General features: G+C 39.6%; 1 protein-coding gene across 2 annotated transcripts; it reads right to left on the bottom strand.

Moving 5' to 3' along the window:
* Window positions 1-11: 11 nt before the first annotated feature.
* Window positions 12-16,747, bottom strand: LOC125517942 (protein MICRORCHIDIA 2-like). 2 transcript variants are annotated; one of them, XR_007287852.1, is made up of 21 exons: window positions 16,514-16,747; window positions 16,339-16,428; window positions 14,822-14,856; window positions 14,611-14,689; window positions 14,414-14,503; window positions 13,293-13,368; window positions 13,108-13,186; window positions 12,894-13,022; window positions 11,958-12,056; window positions 10,042-10,146; window positions 9,816-9,965; window positions 8,951-9,043; window positions 7,479-7,530; window positions 7,289-7,400; window positions 6,408-6,646; window positions 5,722-5,786; window positions 5,284-5,369; window positions 4,305-4,347; window positions 4,118-4,224; window positions 3,798-3,893; window positions 12-286 (listed from the first exon to the last, which is right to left on the bottom strand). XR_007287852.1 is itself a non-coding variant. In XM_048682900.1 (20 exons), exons 1-19 carry the CDS (start codon window positions 16,635-16,637, stop codon window positions 4,120-4,122), a joined length of 1,851 nt encoding a protein of 616 aa, XP_048538857.1. In that variant the 5' UTR covers window positions 16,638-16,747; the 3' UTR covers window positions 12-286; window positions 4,118-4,119. The 2 variants fall into 2 exon arrangements, 1 of the variants encoding a protein (XP_048538857.1); XM_048682900.1 differs by lacking the exon at window positions 3,798-3,893.
* Window positions 16,748-17,331: the final 584 nt, after the last annotated feature.

The following is a 17,331-nucleotide window of genomic DNA, read 5'->3' on the forward strand; positions in this document are numbered from 1 at the left end:
AACATCAAATATAGCCAAAGGAAATTACTGATAATATGACTACCAAGTAGTATTCGATTATTCAATTGTCTTTGATCCCGAGCACGAAACAGCAGTTGCAACCAGACATCGTGACATATACACATCTGATAACCATATGCTGTTGGTACGCGCAGTTAGTTTCCTTCCTAATGTTCCTAAGCGTGGACCCAGTTTGGTACTAGCAAGAATATGAACAACGTCAGCACTTCACACCGTGGTTTCTTCATTAGCCTTGGTCGCTGCTCTGCATCCTTAATGAAATAACCTGAAAAAAAAACAATTTTGTCTTAACCAATGCCTCTCTGACCAAACATTCTACTTCTGCTATGGATTCCAAGGATAAATCAAGGATGCTTTGAACTTGCACAAAATTCAATCAACTATTTGAGTCACAGACCTTAAGCATATGTGATCATTTGAAACAATTAAAATGGTCACAACGTCTGGCACTACCGGCAAATATATGCCTAAGGTATTAGACACAGAAATTCTGGCTCCTCAATATTATCGATAAGCATTTTAATATGCTTATTGTGTCATTGTCGAAGACAATGGACAAGTAATTGCATTTACAGAACCTCAAGAAATCACTGGGTTCATTCGCACTAGAATTTGAATCAAGGGAAATTAAGAGAGGCAAGATGGGTTACTATTTGGGGTATGTTCCGTTTGTGGATTTGTGCCCATTTTTTAGGTCATGTACAATTTTTTTGATAATAGCCCCACAAAAAATGTGCACATGCCGTTTGCCTACTTCAAATGCAACTTCACCAAAATTTTGGTAGGGTTGGCTTGGGCATGAATCAAACGCACCCTTGGTCATCTAAATACATGGGCATGTTCGATTCAAGGAATGCACTGGTCCTAGATAAGTTGGTAAGTTACTCCCCACCATCATTTAACATTATACTCCGCCCCAAAATAAGTGACTCAACTTTGTACTAATTTTATACTAAAGTTAGTATAAAGTTAAGTCACTTATTTTGGGACGGAGGGAGTATTACAATTAGTGCTGCACCAGCTCATTTCGTCCCTCAAACCAAAGAAGATGGTGATTTCATTTCAAAGACCCATAAGAGTGATCAGCAATGATGGAGATTCGGTTAAGCTGCTGACAGCACAAAAATCTTCATCATTCGGTTCCCTAAATAATCGTTAGTATTCACTTAGACCTAGAATTCCCTTCACATTCTTAAGTTGTCGGAGTTAAAGATTAATAGGGATGTAAGTGGACGCATCCGCGGCACCCGCGGCCGTCTGGGAAAAATAAGCTAATCAATGTTGCTTTAAAAATCAAGCTAATACAAAAAAAAAGGAAAGCAGGCGTTCACGGATGTCGCGGATGCGTCCACTTACATCTCTAAAAATCATTGCAAGTCAAGGTACTAACCTTTTTAATATAAATACAGTGAACCTAGCAATTTGCAACCCGAAATCTAAATGAAAGGATCCAAGCTAAGCAGAAATTTTTTGGCAAGTATGGAACTTCCATATTTGTTAGTGCAAGGGTGCAAACAACACTAGTGGACACCACATCCAAGTCAACACCAAGACAATCTTTTTTTTTCCAAAAGCACTACAACTACATATCATCCTGTAAATTTCAGGTTCAAACATATTCAGTGTTCAGAGAAACTACGAAGAGCATAGATCAATGTTTAATAGTAAGCATGACTAGGTTCCTTCAGTACGGTTAGGTTGTTTGGTTAGCGATTTGTGTTTCAAATTTCTACAGATCAGGTAGCCAATCTATACCTGCTAATTCTTGGTCCGTAGCGACATTTTGCAAAAAAAAGTCCCTAACCTTTGTAGAAATCAACCCGCACTCCCGTCACCGGCCTGGCCTCAGTCGGTCACCCGCAGCCTGGCTTTGTGGCCCAATCCGCAGTCCCGTCGCTGGCCTGCCTCAATTCGGGACGAAGCCGGCCCACCTATAGTGGCCCATCAGTCAGTCACCCGCAGCCTGGCTTTGTCGCCCAATCCGCAGTCCCGTCGCTGGCCTGCCTCAATTCGGGACGAATCCGGCCCACCTATAGTGGCCAGTCTGGCTACAGTTTGGGAGAGGAGGCAAGTAGCCAACTGAGTTAGCACGCCTTGCACAAGTAGATTCGGAATATGCTTGTGTTGGGAGTTGAACCTCCCGTTCACTACCTAAGTCAGTAGCCAACTGAGCTAGCACGCCTTGCGCTGATATAAGTGAATTGGTTAATCTATTAAAGTACCACCTCAATCCCTAAAACTAATCCCACCGATTCAAATATGTTTTGCAAGTTGCATGGAATATCGGGAGGCCACCTTGGGAATCAATGATAAGAGAATGAGAAGCACTCTTACTCGAAAGATCTTGGAGAATCAAGTCATCAGTCCTTCTTCCGATGGAGCACGCGAACAGGAAGGAAAATAAAGCAGTGGAGGAGAACGGGTACGAGGCCGTTGACAATGCCGACGGACGGCAGAGGAGATCGCCTCGGGAACGGTCTGGGGTGACGCCTTGGAGGAGATCGACGGAGTGTTGGAGGTTCATCAGAAGACTTCCAGGGGAGTGAGGCGGGAAGATGCTTGGAACAGTGGCGGCGACACGAACCAAAAGCCGTCGGCGTTCTCCATGAAACTAAGGCTGCTACACAAGCTCATATTCTGAGGAGCGAAAGGGCGTGCCGATGCGCTTCACAGGAGGAATTCATCGCATATGGCGCACAGATCACAGGACTGCATGAGTAGTTTCTTCTTGAGACAACGCCATGCAGTTACAACTGTTCAGGGGATGGGCTATGCACGGCTGGGTAAAGCTGGGGTTAGGCCCAACAAGGTAAGCCTATAATTCTTTCATTTTCCTTTGTATACCCTTTCATTTTCTTCTTTTTAATTCAAACAACTTCCAAAGATCATGCATTTACTCAGCGTAAGCAACAACTCCCAACATGCAAGATTACACTAGCACCCCATATGGCGAGCCCGTTGTTTGCCCATAAATCACTGTCACGCTTAGGTGAAATGACGCGCCTTCCATCAACGATATGGATTTTACTTTTTTCAAAAATTTGACGGGGTACCACTTAGTCATCAATTTGAGCAAAATGTTAGCTAGCTCTCACCTTTTTTTTTCACTACCGACATTCTTTAAATTCCATGTCTTTCTTCCTAATCTGATTAACATGAACAGAGCAAGGTAGCAGGCCTACTAAGTCCATGTTCTTGTATCGCAGATGGAGGAGACCATATTCTTGGATTCATCATCAGTCATGGTTGGCATTGGTGCCTTGCCAACCATGTTTTTTCTTATCTGTTGCCAACCATGCTTCGTTTGGTGTATGGTTAGCCACAACGTTTTGGACGCTAAACCAAAGCACCTCTTTCTAGATGGTTAAGTAATGACAATTCAGAACATGATCAACCATGATCTAGAGGGCCCAAAACCAGATCAAGCTTTGCCAAATTGGAACTGAAAGAAATGATTCCAAAAAAAATGCAACGAAAGAGGAACTCAGATCTGAGCTATGTTTTGGGGTCATAAAATAAAACCAAACGGGTATGCAACTCATGTTCTCGAATGTACTCCCTCCGTTCCGAATTACTTGTCGCGGGTATGGATGTATCTAGATGTATTTTAGTTTTAGATACATCCATTTCTACGACGAGTAATTTGGAACGGAGGGAGTACTCTGTAGCAAACTGGATAACTATTTTCTGCTCAATGAATTACCATAACTCCTGTCCGTTTAGGTTTTGCAGAAAAAGAAAGAATCAGATACTTATAAAAGCAATTCTAACCCTACATGTAGGGAGTAGCGCCGGGTTGGAAACTACAACGCAGAGCTGGACTCTCAAGGCTCAACCAAGACGGATCACGACAGGTGATTAAAGTATTAACTCTGTTCCAAAATAGACGAGCTTTAGAAAGTCTGCAGTAAAACTTATATTTATCATTGAAAACTAACTGAAAAATGGTCAAAGTTGCAAATTGAAGGTTGAGCAAAGTCAAAGATCAATTTTTTGCATGGTGTTTTACTATATTTATATTTCTGAAATTAACAAAGGTATAGACAAATTGGAAAGAACTTACAGAGAAGAATATGTCAGAAGTAGCCAAACTAACCTTCACATGTACGGGAGCTGCTGCTGGCTCTTCCGCACCTGCAGCTCAGTAGAAAGCTGAGAGCATTTCCTTTTTGTTTCCTCTAGTTCATGCTCCAACTCCAAAATCTACAAAAGAACAATTCTGATTTGATCTAGCAACATAATACGCTAGCTATTAGCTGATTACTTTGAATGGTATGACATACCGTCTGCTTCAATTGTGTATCTCGTTGTTTAAGCTCCTCGCGCCTGAAAGGAGTACTTCCAGGTTCAGTATGCAACAATGGTAAGAGTGATCTCAAACAACACAAACAATCACCAAGTCCTATCGATACAATTACATGCCAAGGTGTCATGCATAAACTATTCATTTAAGGGCTATAGTAGCTTGGCTCGTGGCACTCAAAAACAATGTCACCACATTTCAAGGTAGCACTAATTACCTCACACATAGCAAACAACTAAAGTGTAGCAACCAGCCAATTTAGTAGCTTCAAAATAAAATATTCTGCAGTTGAAGTTTGTAATTTCCCTAGACATGCAATTCATGTAATATTGTTAACATTAATTTTGTAATGTATGCTAACATACAGAATACTCTCAGCAATCAGCGTATCTCTATCTGATACTGATTCATTACCGATATGTCCCTGATACCTCTCAGGCTCTAGCAGTGCCGGCTGATTTCCACTATCCCCCACTATCCTACAGATTTTTATCTAATGACAGGCTGCTGATTTCCTCTTCCCTTTCTCTTAAATTAACATTTTTATGCTTGCTAACTTGCTGCTACAGTTTGGCTGTTGGTTCTTGGCTTTTGTTGGAATAATGAATAAGTTATAAGAGAATGGACTGCACCAACTAAATACATGCTAAATGGCTTGATACTTAATTGATAACATTATTTATTATTATTTTCAAAAATAGTCAAGCATATCAATATTGGTACTTCTGAAAATGATGTATAAACTAAAGAACTGATGGTGCAATTAGATTTATGCAAAATAGAGAAAAAAGACATAACAAACAAACAGCAACATTATGTTGACAACAAAACAGGAATTTTGAACACATTTAATTACAAAGTCTATTCAGGAGATTATATAATATATATATATACACACACACATACACAAAAATATTCTCCCATGTACATAAATTCATCAACCATCATCAAGAAATTACCTTGTGAACAGAGAAATGTTTTCATCACTCAGCTTCTCAAGGAAATTAGGATCAAGTTCACCATCAGAGGCAATATTGACTAGATCCTAAATGCCACAAATGATAATAAAAAGAATAGTGATCAGATATGTGCATGTGAAAAGAGTAATCAAGCATAGTATAACATAGGAATTTAACATTATATTAGCCATCATGCTAAACCGTGAAGAGTAAACACTCTCATCTAGTGCCAAAACATAGCCAATGGCTGTGCACATTATATAAGCCTTTTTGCATTACAGCAGAAAATGATATCAAGGGAGCAGTGACTCGGGAACTTGTGAAGAGAGTGGGGACACAGATGGCATGTTTATTGTCAACAAGAGCTACATTGGGGTCCAAGAATGGAAACAAGTAAAACTAGAACATGACCGAATTGAAAGACTAAAAGGTGCAAACCTCTTCCAAGCCTGCTGAATTCGTACCGTTTTCTTGTGCTTGGCCAGAAAATTGCAAACCAGAACCTGGATAAAATAAAATAGAACAAGCATGAATAAAGTATACAATAACAACATTTATAAGGTGAGTGGATTCTCAAACACGCAAAAAAAAGTTAGGGTGCTCTGGTCGTCATATGTTAAGAAAGTAAGTGAAAACAGTATCTGCGTACCACCAAATACTTCACAAGATCATCAGAACCTTGCTCTAAATAAAATAACTTGTCTATATTTCTACCACAGGATTTACCTTCTTCATGTACAAATATTCTAAACAAATGTTCTAAAACAATTTGAACAAGCTTATTTTGGTCAGAAAAAATAAGTGACATGCTCTTGTCCGTCCTTTTGACAACCAGCCCGGCAGCTTTTGCCCTGACAGGGTAACAGGGCATCACAAGATTTTTATTCAGTATTGTACACCACTAATTAGTTGCACAAAGACCTTTGAGTTCAAGAAAAGCTAAACAGAGAATCACATTTCAAGTAAGAATTATTTCTCACTTCAAACTTCGTGAAACTGCATGAATCCAAGTAGGACCGGAAGAGAGTGTACCTTTTGGCAGCTTAGCACACAGCATGGACTCACATTTTTGTATAACGATTGAAGGCAAAAAAAGGAAGCATTATATAGAGCTTGTCTTATACCTGCACCATTAGTTCTCAGTCCAAAGACTGCTGCATCATCATATGTTTCCGGTAGCAAATTTGATGAATGCGCTCCAATCCTCTGAGCAGTCGATGATGAATGCACTCCAATCCTCTGAGCAGTCGATGATTTCTGCTGAAACTCATGTCCAGGACCACCTGAACCTTTGGCAGCCTTATACTGTGTTTTTAATTGTGGATTCATTGGCTGGTAACCTATCAAATGACAGTTGTTTTTCCTGCAAAAACACCATTATTGCAGGAAACTACATTATACAAAGCAGAATGGGGACAAACGTCAGCATGCAAAATACCCATGGTATGTGGTATTACCACACAAGACACAGTATATGTGGTGTGGTAACACCAAATACAGTTCACTTCCCAATCCCAGGTATTGACCCAACAGTAAACAGTTTAATAAAACAAAACAAAAAAGCACTAAAAAAAAGAGAGATCAGCAACATGTTTCTTCTTTAGGCCTCCTTTGGTTTGTAGGAATTCTATAGGAATGCTATAGGATAGGATTTGCAAAGGAAAAAAAATCCTTTGAAGCCCTTTGGTTTGTAGGAATGGATTCCTATTCCTATGTAGGATATGAATCAATCCTTCACATTTTGGAGGAAAAAAACATTAGCTTAGACTCAATGGAGAATTCTCATCCTATGCATCAAATGACATCTCTTTCTCTATAGGAATTGAGATGCATGTCATCTCACTTCCTATGATTTTCCTATTCCTATAACATTCCTATCCTATGAAAAAAAGGAGGCCTTAATATGAAGCTTGTTCAAGTATTTAAAATGTGGTTCTAATCTCCTTAATAAGGATGAGAGAATATAGGCATCTTTATTTCAGATTGAGCATCCCAAGACACGTACCAGTACTCAATGATAATTTGTCTAAGTTTTGTTTCCAAACGAATGAATAGTGGAGTCCTCTCGAAATCCTGTTTGTCATGTGCCGGTTCAATAAAATTTGCCTCAAGTACACCTAAACCATGATGAGTGTCAACCCAGAGAAAAATAATTAAAGTAACACTTCTAAAAGTATTTAACATATAAAACTCACCTACAACACTCCTCCCTCTGCTCGATCCTTCCTGAAGAACCTTCCAGAAGGGCTGCAAAGGATTTTTTTTTAATAAAGAAAATAAGTTTTGGCCAACTTGTTATGCCGATGTTTTTTTGTACACAAAAAATGTTCCAGACCATGTATTGCAACAACTGAATTGCTAAAATTGTACATTTTCGATAGTAAGCTCCAGCTCGGAAAGTTAGTACAAAGTTGAGTCACTTATTTTGGGACGGACGGAGTATTATATAAGCTCCAGCTCGGAACCTTAATATGGTATTAAAAACATATGCTGAACAGTGATACACATTTTGACATCTCAACTATCATGTTCAACAAAAAAAAACAAGAAGAAAGTGAAATATTTGTAACTTTTCCGCCATTACAGGATGAGGCACTGCCTTAGGGTTTAGGGTCCCCCCCCCCCACCCCTGAGGAGGCCAGCGCTGTGTTCGCCGCCTGGTGTAAGGCGGTGATCGGATCACCCCGTCCAGGCTGAGGCATGGGACTTGCTGCTTCATCCAGCTCACTGCTTGATGGATCTGGAAGCAAAGGAGTGCATTTATCTTTCATAGCGCTACCTTTGCCTTCAAGTGACCTCCTCGAGACGATCAAATCAGAGGCAAAGTATCGGGTTACAGCAGGTGCAAGTAAATTGCAGCTGCTTTTATTAGCTATAGGGCCTCCTTTGGTTTTCCGGCTGTGGGGGCTTAGGCTTATACATAACATTTTCTCAGATCTATGATACAACGAGTCACGATGCTTATCCTTTTCTCAAAGAAAAATGGATTAGCACTTACAAATCCATTATGAATTAAATTGAATTTGGTTAGTCACATTACTATGGCAACTAGACACATGCCGGAAAATATTAATAACATTTTTGCTTTTTGCTACTATCAGATACAAATACAATAAGTCAATAACGCTATGGAATTATCAATGTTCACTAGGAAGATAAGAGGGAAATCACTGGTTGTAGAATCCAATATTAGCATCTATCTGCATTACATTCTAAGTCCCGAAAATGACTTAGCATCAACTTAAATACTCACTACCATTGTCTGCAATGAACAAAATAAATTTCTTAGAATTCTGTTCCTCTATACCAGTAAGTAGACACCAATGGGGACCACATGCACATGCATGCTTTCTAAAAATGATCACTCTCACACACAAAAGCAAGTATTAGTAGTGATCACAGAAGAATCCTTTCACCATTCTAGTATTCCACGAATTCACTACTTAAATCTTGAGGAGAATGCGCAACAAAGGCACTTTGTTGCAAAGTACTACCTCTGTTCACTAATGTAAGACAGTCAGTCTGGCACACCGATCCATTGGAAAACAATAAGTTCTCACTATAGACTGCAGGACGAAAAACACTGCCTACATGTTGAGATTCAAGCAGCATAACACATAATAGGGAAAAAACAAACAAACATCCCAGAACTGGATAGAGTGGTTACCATTATTAGTCGATTTTTATGGTAGACATTCATCCCAAAAATGCCCAAAACTGGCGCCTCCTTGGCAAATCCGACATCTACCTTCACTGAGACCTACAGTTTCAGTCAAAATGCAGTTTTAAACAAAAGTGACTGTTTCTGTAACTACAATGTGCTCGAACAGACAAAATAATGGAATTGGAGAGGAAAGCCAACATAGGCATGATAACAATTAGCAAAGTATCAATGGCATTAAATGCAGACTATTCTGAAATAGAGTAGCACATGGAAGAAATGACTACTATAAACGATAACCTCAAGGTGAGGCCAAATGACTATTACTCCCTCCGTAAACTAATATAAGAGCATTTAGATCACTACTTTAGTAATCCAAACGCTCTTATATTAGTTTACAGAGGGAGTACAATTTATACATGATAATCTCAAGTGTGCAACCTGAGCCCTGCTAAAAAAATCGCGTGCTTATGTAAGATTTGAAAAAAAAACATGTAAAATGGTTGAGTATCATTAGCAGCTGCAAAGTTTCAAGCAGAATTTTAAATTTTTTGGCCTATGTGAAAAAAAATAGAGCATATAAACCTTTTGGCAGGCTTGTCATTTTAGTGTTTAATTAAAATCAAATATTTTTTCACCAAATGATGCAAATACATAGACCATTCTAATATCTATATGCAAGTTTTTCTTGGAACTTTATTGTTGAGTACAAATCAACTCAGCTTTTTTAGAGAATATTGCAAATACATAGTCATTCTTTGCATACTGGCATGCAAGTTTCTTTCGGAAGATATTTTCAAACTTTAAACCCCACACTTTAAATTTGTCAAAATAATGAGAGCACATGTGCCTGTTATACACATTTACTTACCACTTGAGAATCAAGCGTGACTTGAGGCTTGTAAGTAAACATTTTCTTGAACTTTAGATCATGAGCAATGTTTATATGTTCAACCACTTTTCCTCTTAATATAATTTGGAAGTTTGCATACTTCTTAAGATAAAGGATGGAAGTATACGCCTGTAAATTGACAAACAAAAATTACTAGTCATATGCAGATAGGGAAAAGAATAGAATGTACAGAAATAAAACCTACTCGCAAAGAGAATCTGAGTCTGTGGGATATATGTTGCTCAATAATTTCTTTTTGGATCTTTGTCGTCCCCGCAGTAGCTTTAGCTTGATCTCTAAGTAATATGTCCTGAAATTGAGCAACAAGGTATAAGCATTTCAATTAGTACAAGAATGGTAGAGTGGTATGAAGGCATGTCCCATGCTCTGCCACAACTCAAGTTTTAAATAACAATATTTTATTGTCTCATGATCTAATATGTACCTGTCTAAATGTGAAATGCAGCCATATTTTTCAAGTAAAGAACAACAATAATTCTTGCTCAATTGTTGATTTCCCATAAAATTGTGAACACATGCACAAGTAGCCTAACTCTGCTATAAGAATACAACAACAGTACATGTGCTTCTGTACGCACAGATAGTTTCCTAGAATGAACATCAGTTCCGCAGAGAGCATGCGACTCATGGAAAATTATTCCCTATTCCCTTGACATTGCACAGATCAGCAAGGTGGTTTCCACAGGCATGAAACAGAAATCATTCTTCATTTGCATTATGCACCATTTCCGTTTGTTTTTCGAAAGCAGGATTAACTGGATGAAGCGACCATTGCTTTTGTCAGCCATACGGTGCCTATCAACCATGCTGAATGGCAATGCACACGAGGGTGGGCTCAGAGGTTTGCCATATTTGCTGCTCATCATGATCTCAATGGATCAGTGCCCCTTTGTGGACATGTCAGCGGCACGGCAGGCAACGGCAAACAGAGAGAAACGTTGGTAGCACGGCCTTGTTTGGTTTGGTAGATGTGGGTAGTGTGGTCCCGCTGGACATGTCTCCATCCCAGCAGGCAGCAGCGAACAAAAGGAATACTTCAGAGACACAGAACTTGCTTGGTTTAGGAGAAATCGGCAGCATGGCCTCATTTTTTGATTTTTAGGAAAATCAAAGAAACAGCCGTTATTCCAATTTTTTTAACTTCCGTGAAATTTATTAAACAATAATCATGTCTGTTACAAGAGAGGGGATCAAGAAGTCAGGAGGATGATCACGCCATTCCATAGAAAGTTTCCCCCTATGCGCTGCGGCATTGCTTTCCCGGGCACAATGCACAATCATCGCCTTGCCGAAAGAAGTCATCAACTTCCGACAATCATCAGTAACCACAGCTCCCGAAGCACGGTATTCTGATGGATCCAGCATGGCCTGTACAATTTCCATCGAGTCACATTCAACGGCCAGCAAATGAATCACCATCTCATCAGCAAGACGCAGTCCTTCGAGAAGGGCACATGCCTCCATGGAAACTACGTCCAAGCTCCAAAGCAAGCTCTTTATAAGAACAGGATGCCCCAGCAAATATTCCATTGCAGTCCCACAGCAGAGCTCCAGTAGCTCCCGCCCCAGTATCCGAATGGAAACTAGCATCAACGTTTAACTTTATTACTCCCTGAGCGGGCCGGGTCCACTTCATAACTTTCTGTGGGGCCTTCCCCTTTGCCGCTAGCGCATTTGCGTAGTTATTCCGATTTATTAAAAGATCAACGAAGACGTAGGAGAGCAAGGAACAGCATAGGTTTTGGGGCCCGCTTGTAGATGCTAATTGTTATGGGACGGGTGGGATGGAGAAGGGAGCAGCATACATCACCTCCACCGATGTCAACACCAATTCAGACTTCTAAAATTGTAGAGAAATGCACATGGGAGGGCAACAGTCTACTATACATGGGAAAGTAGTTCTGCTCTATTCTCCCCTAGTTTGTGATGCTAACAGAGTAACAGGATAAAGGTGGCGTAGTTAATTATCTAAAATCACAGGATTCCCGTCAGCAACAATGTTTGCTTCATAAAACAAGTTTGAATGCTTGTTTAAATGTTCTCTACAAGAATGTGAAGGTAATGTGTTGTACTTGAAACATAAACTGCAGGAATATTTACCTCATCATCATCATCGAAGTCAAGTTCTAAAAGGCCATCATCATTCATCCATAGATCATATATCACCACCTTAGTTCCATGGCTCTCAATATCCTTGAACTGAACAGACAAGGAAATTATCAATATATGCACATTTAAAGAGTCGGTTGCCTAGGTATACATCACTGTGCAGTTGTTATGGTCAGGGTATAGATTCAGAAAATGTGATAATCGACTAAACTAGCCATTAAAGAACCCCAACTAAAGTCAAGCATATGTGCTATATAGCATCAAAAAACCATTCACGATGCCATTTTGGAATAAAGAAATTAAGGCTAGAATTGCAAAACTAGAAGTATTCCATTTGTTGTTAGTTTGCTCTATAGACAATATTTTGAGTTCGATGTTGCCTAAACAAGAGCAGACTGCTGAAGGAAAATGTGTATGGATCAGCTCCAGCATGCCAATCTGGATTATGACAACAGCGCAAGTCTATGAATATCAATACATCTTTGGTTCACTTACCCACCCTTGCCTAACATGGATTTGTTTTGAGGGAGAGCTTGGAGGCTTCTAAAACATATATACGACGCACTAAGATGCTCAACTGCTGCTTTGCATCTAAAAACTTCAAAAAAAAAAAGAACTCTATTTCTTCTACATATTTTCAGTTTTCTTGAATATATATGCTAAATGGTGGAAGTTCCATCAAAATAAAAATAGATAACTACAAATATTTTATCATAGTTTGTTGAAAAAATTTGATCGATTTTATATGTGAGCTGAACAAGAGACACAACATATCTGTACCTTTAATATCATATCATGCCTTTGCACCTAAAATATTTGGCTAACTCATTCATGAAAAATCAAATATACTGATAGTGAAAACTCACTACTTGATCTCAAAATACGACTGGGGAATGGACTAAAAATACTGTCTGGGACGAATGCCACCTGCTGTAGCAGTTCTTCCATTGAAGAAAAGGGGGACCAATCAAGTATTATCTTCAAGCTACTGTCCCAATCACCTTGTGAACCATACACCAAAGGTACAATGTGGTCATCTTGGATTTGAAAATCGAGCTGTAACAGTGATAGAAAATGTCAGCTCCTAAGAGAAAGCCGCAAGAACGATACACTACTAAAGTACTAGTCCAACATGACATACCACAGGGACAACTATGTCATCCTTCATTGTTCTCCTCAAGAAAGTGTATGAGAGCAAGCCAACACTCAAGGTAACATTACTGCAGGAGAAAGAAATTGTGTTAATCACTGATAAATACACAGAATCCAACAAATGCCATAAAAATTAGAAACAAATCAATAATGACTGGAATGAAGATTATCTACCTCCCACGGATTGCACGAGTAAAAACAATTGCATCAGCACCAAGTCTCATTGTGCTCGTCTTAAAGCCATTTCCATCTGTATATTGACAAAGGTAGGAACTTAATAATTGATAGACATAACAAATGTTTTAGAAAGGAAAATGAAGCATTAAGTAGCTAGATAATAGGTGAAAATAAAGTTTCTTAAATATTTAGTTGAACTAAAACTCTAAACATATACTTTAGGCTTGGATTTGCAGAAACATCTCATACCGAGTGCAAATTGGTAATTAAACTATTGAAGTAAAGGTCATTCTAATTTTTGTGAGGTGAGCCAAGAACTACAGTGGAATATAGGTCTAAAAAATATTGCTACCAATGAGGGATCAGTCTATGATTTAATTTGGTGAACCATATACCTATTTCATACCAAGTGTGAATCGGTAATTAAACTATTAAAGCAATAAAGCCTTTAATCCCAAACAAGTTGGGGTAGGCTAGAGGTGAAACATATAAGATCTCGCGACCAACGCATAGTTCTGGCACATGGATAGCAAGCTTACACGCACCCCTGTCCATGGCTAGTTCTTCAGTGATACTCCAGTCCTTCAGATCTCTTCAATTAAACTATTGAAGTAAAGGTCATTCTAATTTTTGTGAGGTGAGCCAAGAACTACAGCGGAATATAAGTCCAAAAAATCGTGTTATCAATGAGGGATCATTCCATTATTTAATTTGGTGAACCATATACCTAACTATAGACATCCGGGTTTCTAGCTACCCTTTTAGGCTTGAATGAAAAATAATCAGTGAATACATACATGCTTACACACTATACCATCATCATATAAACTAACAGAAAAATGAAGAGCATTTAACCGGTAAGAACTTTATTCAAGCCTCTCATAACTTCCATCAAATGGTGTGTTATTCTACTATTCAACAGTACAACACAATATCATAAATGTACGAGGTGTTGAAAGGGATTAAAGTACACTAAGATGGTATGCAGTATGCTGAATATAACAACATTATTATTACTTTCCATTCCAGTTTCCTCAATTACTAGGCTATGCATCTTCAAAGCCAAAATTAATTAGCAGAGTAATAAAATATTCCAACTCAAACAGAACGATGCATACACTGGCCAATGGTTGTCTTTGATTTCTTGGTTGAGAATCCTAAACTCATACATTGCCGTACACCTTCAGGATCCATTCCTCCTCCATCGTCTGTGACAGTGGCTCCAAGTTAGCAGAACTTGGTGAAGAAAATTGTATTGATCAACCTATTCCACTAATCATATTGCAGTTTCATGTTTTGCATTGTATCTGGGTACCTTGGAAAACCAGCATTGGGCTACTGTCTTTTAAATTGATGCTTTTATCCACTTTTACAAATGTGGCTCCGTTGCAAATCTGAGAAACCATATCAGAAGATAATTATTTCTATTCATAAAATTCGCCCAGTAACAAGCTAGGCTATGGCAATTCTAAGGGACCAGCAGTGTTGGAGATAAATGTATGGAACTTCTAACAGATATTCCAAACCTCATCAACTGCGTTGTCAAGAAGTTCAGCTATAGCTGCAATAGAAAAGGACAAGAGAGTAAATGTTAGGAAAAATCGACCAGGGCAGCACAAGTAACATGTATGATAAAGAAACAGATGTTAGAAATTACCACACAATCTAATTGCTCTGCTTATTATAATTAAAAGAACATTCCAACAACACATCTAATTTGCATCTTGTCACCAAACTACATTCTTCCTTGAACTGTAAGTAGCATGCGTTCTTTAGTATTAGTAAAAGCAATAAATTCAGATGGACAAGCGCAAACATTCTAAACAGAAAGATGCATACTAAAGAATACATTCTTCCATCAAAGCCAAGTGGTCTCAGCCACCATCAACTCTGCCACAGCAGTCGTTCACTAGAACAGCTGCTTCATGGAATTCGATGCCATCAGAGAGGACCCAAGGACCACACATTAGGGCAAAAGAGCATTGCAATCAGAGTGATCATGCCCGTGTCACATCAGAGTAAACCTGAGGCTGCAATGAGCTGGAGTAAAGAATATGCATCGACTGATGGTCTCACAAACGTACCATAGAACACGAAACAGTGGAGATGGGTGGGAGTAGAAATGAATCAATTTAGAATGTGCTCTGGGTGAGGAATGTCAGATCGAAGCATGTGGAGCTGAGTGGGATCCCAACAACAGTATCCCTTATGCTCAGCACTGTAGCCTAGAGAACACACAGTTGACTGAGCAATCAGCTTACCGCCCTCGCGCTGAAGGAGTAAGCACCAAAATATGATTGTTACGCATGGCAATCCTGTGGTTTTATTGTTACGCATGGGAATCCTGTGGTTTTAGATAACTGGAGACACCATCTTTATCCAGCTAGAATCACAAACCCACAGGGATTATAACAGAACTACAATTATCCCACCTTGCATTGCCGTAGTTCAGGTTATACAAATTTATTTTATATATTCCCGAGATGATAAAGACATACCATATGCAGCCTCCGATCTAAAGAGCAAAACAGGTACTGATATCACATCAGCCGGTGCCACCGGTCTAGATAATATTAAGTTACTATGTATCCACTCGAGAGTTGAGATGATAGAGAAAAACTACATGTAAGTGCAATTCTAAGGAGCGAAGCTACTACACGTCACTGGTACAAACAGCAAGCCAGCAAACCGATAAACATCATGCGAAACTATGAATGTACACCATCGATTTTGGAACAGTTGAATAAAATCCCCTTCCACTGAGAATCACTTGATCCAACAAAATTAACATTAACATCATTTGCTGCACAACCCCACCAAAGTAGTAGAGGATCACAATTCCGATTACCTGATGTCCCCCTTTGTCGAACAAGCCTAGCTTCTCTCAATTTCCTTTATTAAATGCTAGCCCCCTTAGTTTGGGACAGCAATTTCACCCTTATTATAATGTGTAAAACCCCAATAACCCCCGCCACCTACTCGACCACCACAAAAGCAAAACAAACAATGGAACGGAAAGGACAAGAGGCGGAGGGGCACCAACCTCCGAACGCCCACTTGTGGGAGGTCGCGTTGGTGTGGAGGAACTTGGGGTGCACCCGCGCGCGGTCGAAGTCCCCTGTCTCCAGCATGTCTGCGAGAATGGCCAGCAGCATCAGCAGCGTGATCCACGTCGAAGTCGCGGAACGAAAGCATGACCAGAGGGGGAGAAGACGGACCGTGGAACCCGCGGGCGGCGGCGGAGGGGGCCTCGAACGCGCCGGCCTTCCAGAAGCTGCGGCAATCGAGGGATCGAGGGCCGCTGGCCATGCCGCCTGAACCGCCGGCCATCGCCGCTGGCATTGGAAGGTTAGGGTTTAGGTCGGTTCGCCGGGGAGGTTTCGCCGACGAGTCCGCCGCCCAGCAGTTGCTATGGGACGCAATGCCCTAATAAACGACTCTTTTTCTCTCTCTCTTCGAACAGCGTAAATAAAAGGCTGCGAGCCTGCTAATAGGCGTCGGTTGGGCGCCAGCCGTCCGATTAATTTCCTCCAAACGTTAGATGGAATGTACTCTCTCAATTACTTTATATAAGGTGTATTTGTTTTTTGATAAAATTTCAGAGTGCATTTGTTCCAATTCCTCATAATTTATTTCTCACCCCTTCAGAAAAAAAAGGAATGTATCTCTCTCGATTTTCTGTATCTCTTATAATAATAATAATAATAATAATAAGGAAACTATCTCTCCTGGTTGTATGTATATCTTCCTTTCCTTGCCTAATTGATTAAATTTCTGCAGACCAACAAATTATCCAAAGGTAATTTCATTCCAAATATTTTGAAATTATAATTGGTTTGATGTCAAAAATTGGCATGCCAAATTTTGGCAACAACTAAATATTGGCTGGAGATTGGTTGCTTGTCAATTTTCATTGCCAATCTCACAAGAAGTTGCCAAATGTTGGCAACTTTTGATTTTGCTAGATGTTGGCTTGCCAAATATTGGCAATACCAAATGTTGGTAGCAAACCAATTATGCTTTATGTGCTCTGGTC

The sequence above is a fragment of the Triticum urartu genome, chromosome 7, assembly GCF_003073215.2.
Source record: "Triticum urartu cultivar G1812 chromosome 7, Tu2.1, whole genome shotgun sequence".
In the NCBI taxonomy this organism is placed as follows: Eukaryota; Viridiplantae; Streptophyta; class Magnoliopsida; order Poales; family Poaceae; genus Triticum; species Triticum urartu.

Coding starts and splice junctions, on each gene's coding strand:
- LOC125517942 (XM_048682900.1), bottom strand. CDS start 16,637: ATGCCAGCGGCGATGGCCGGCGGTTCAGGCGGCATGGCCAGCGGCCCT. Junction 13,023..13,107: donor ATGACATAGTTGTCCCTGTG/GTATGTCATGTT, acceptor TCACTGTTACAG/CTCGATTTTCAAATCCAAGA. Junction 9,044..9,815: donor TCACGCTTGATTCTCAAGTG/GTAAGTAAATGT, acceptor CTGAAACTGTAG/GTCTCAGTGAAGGTAGATGT.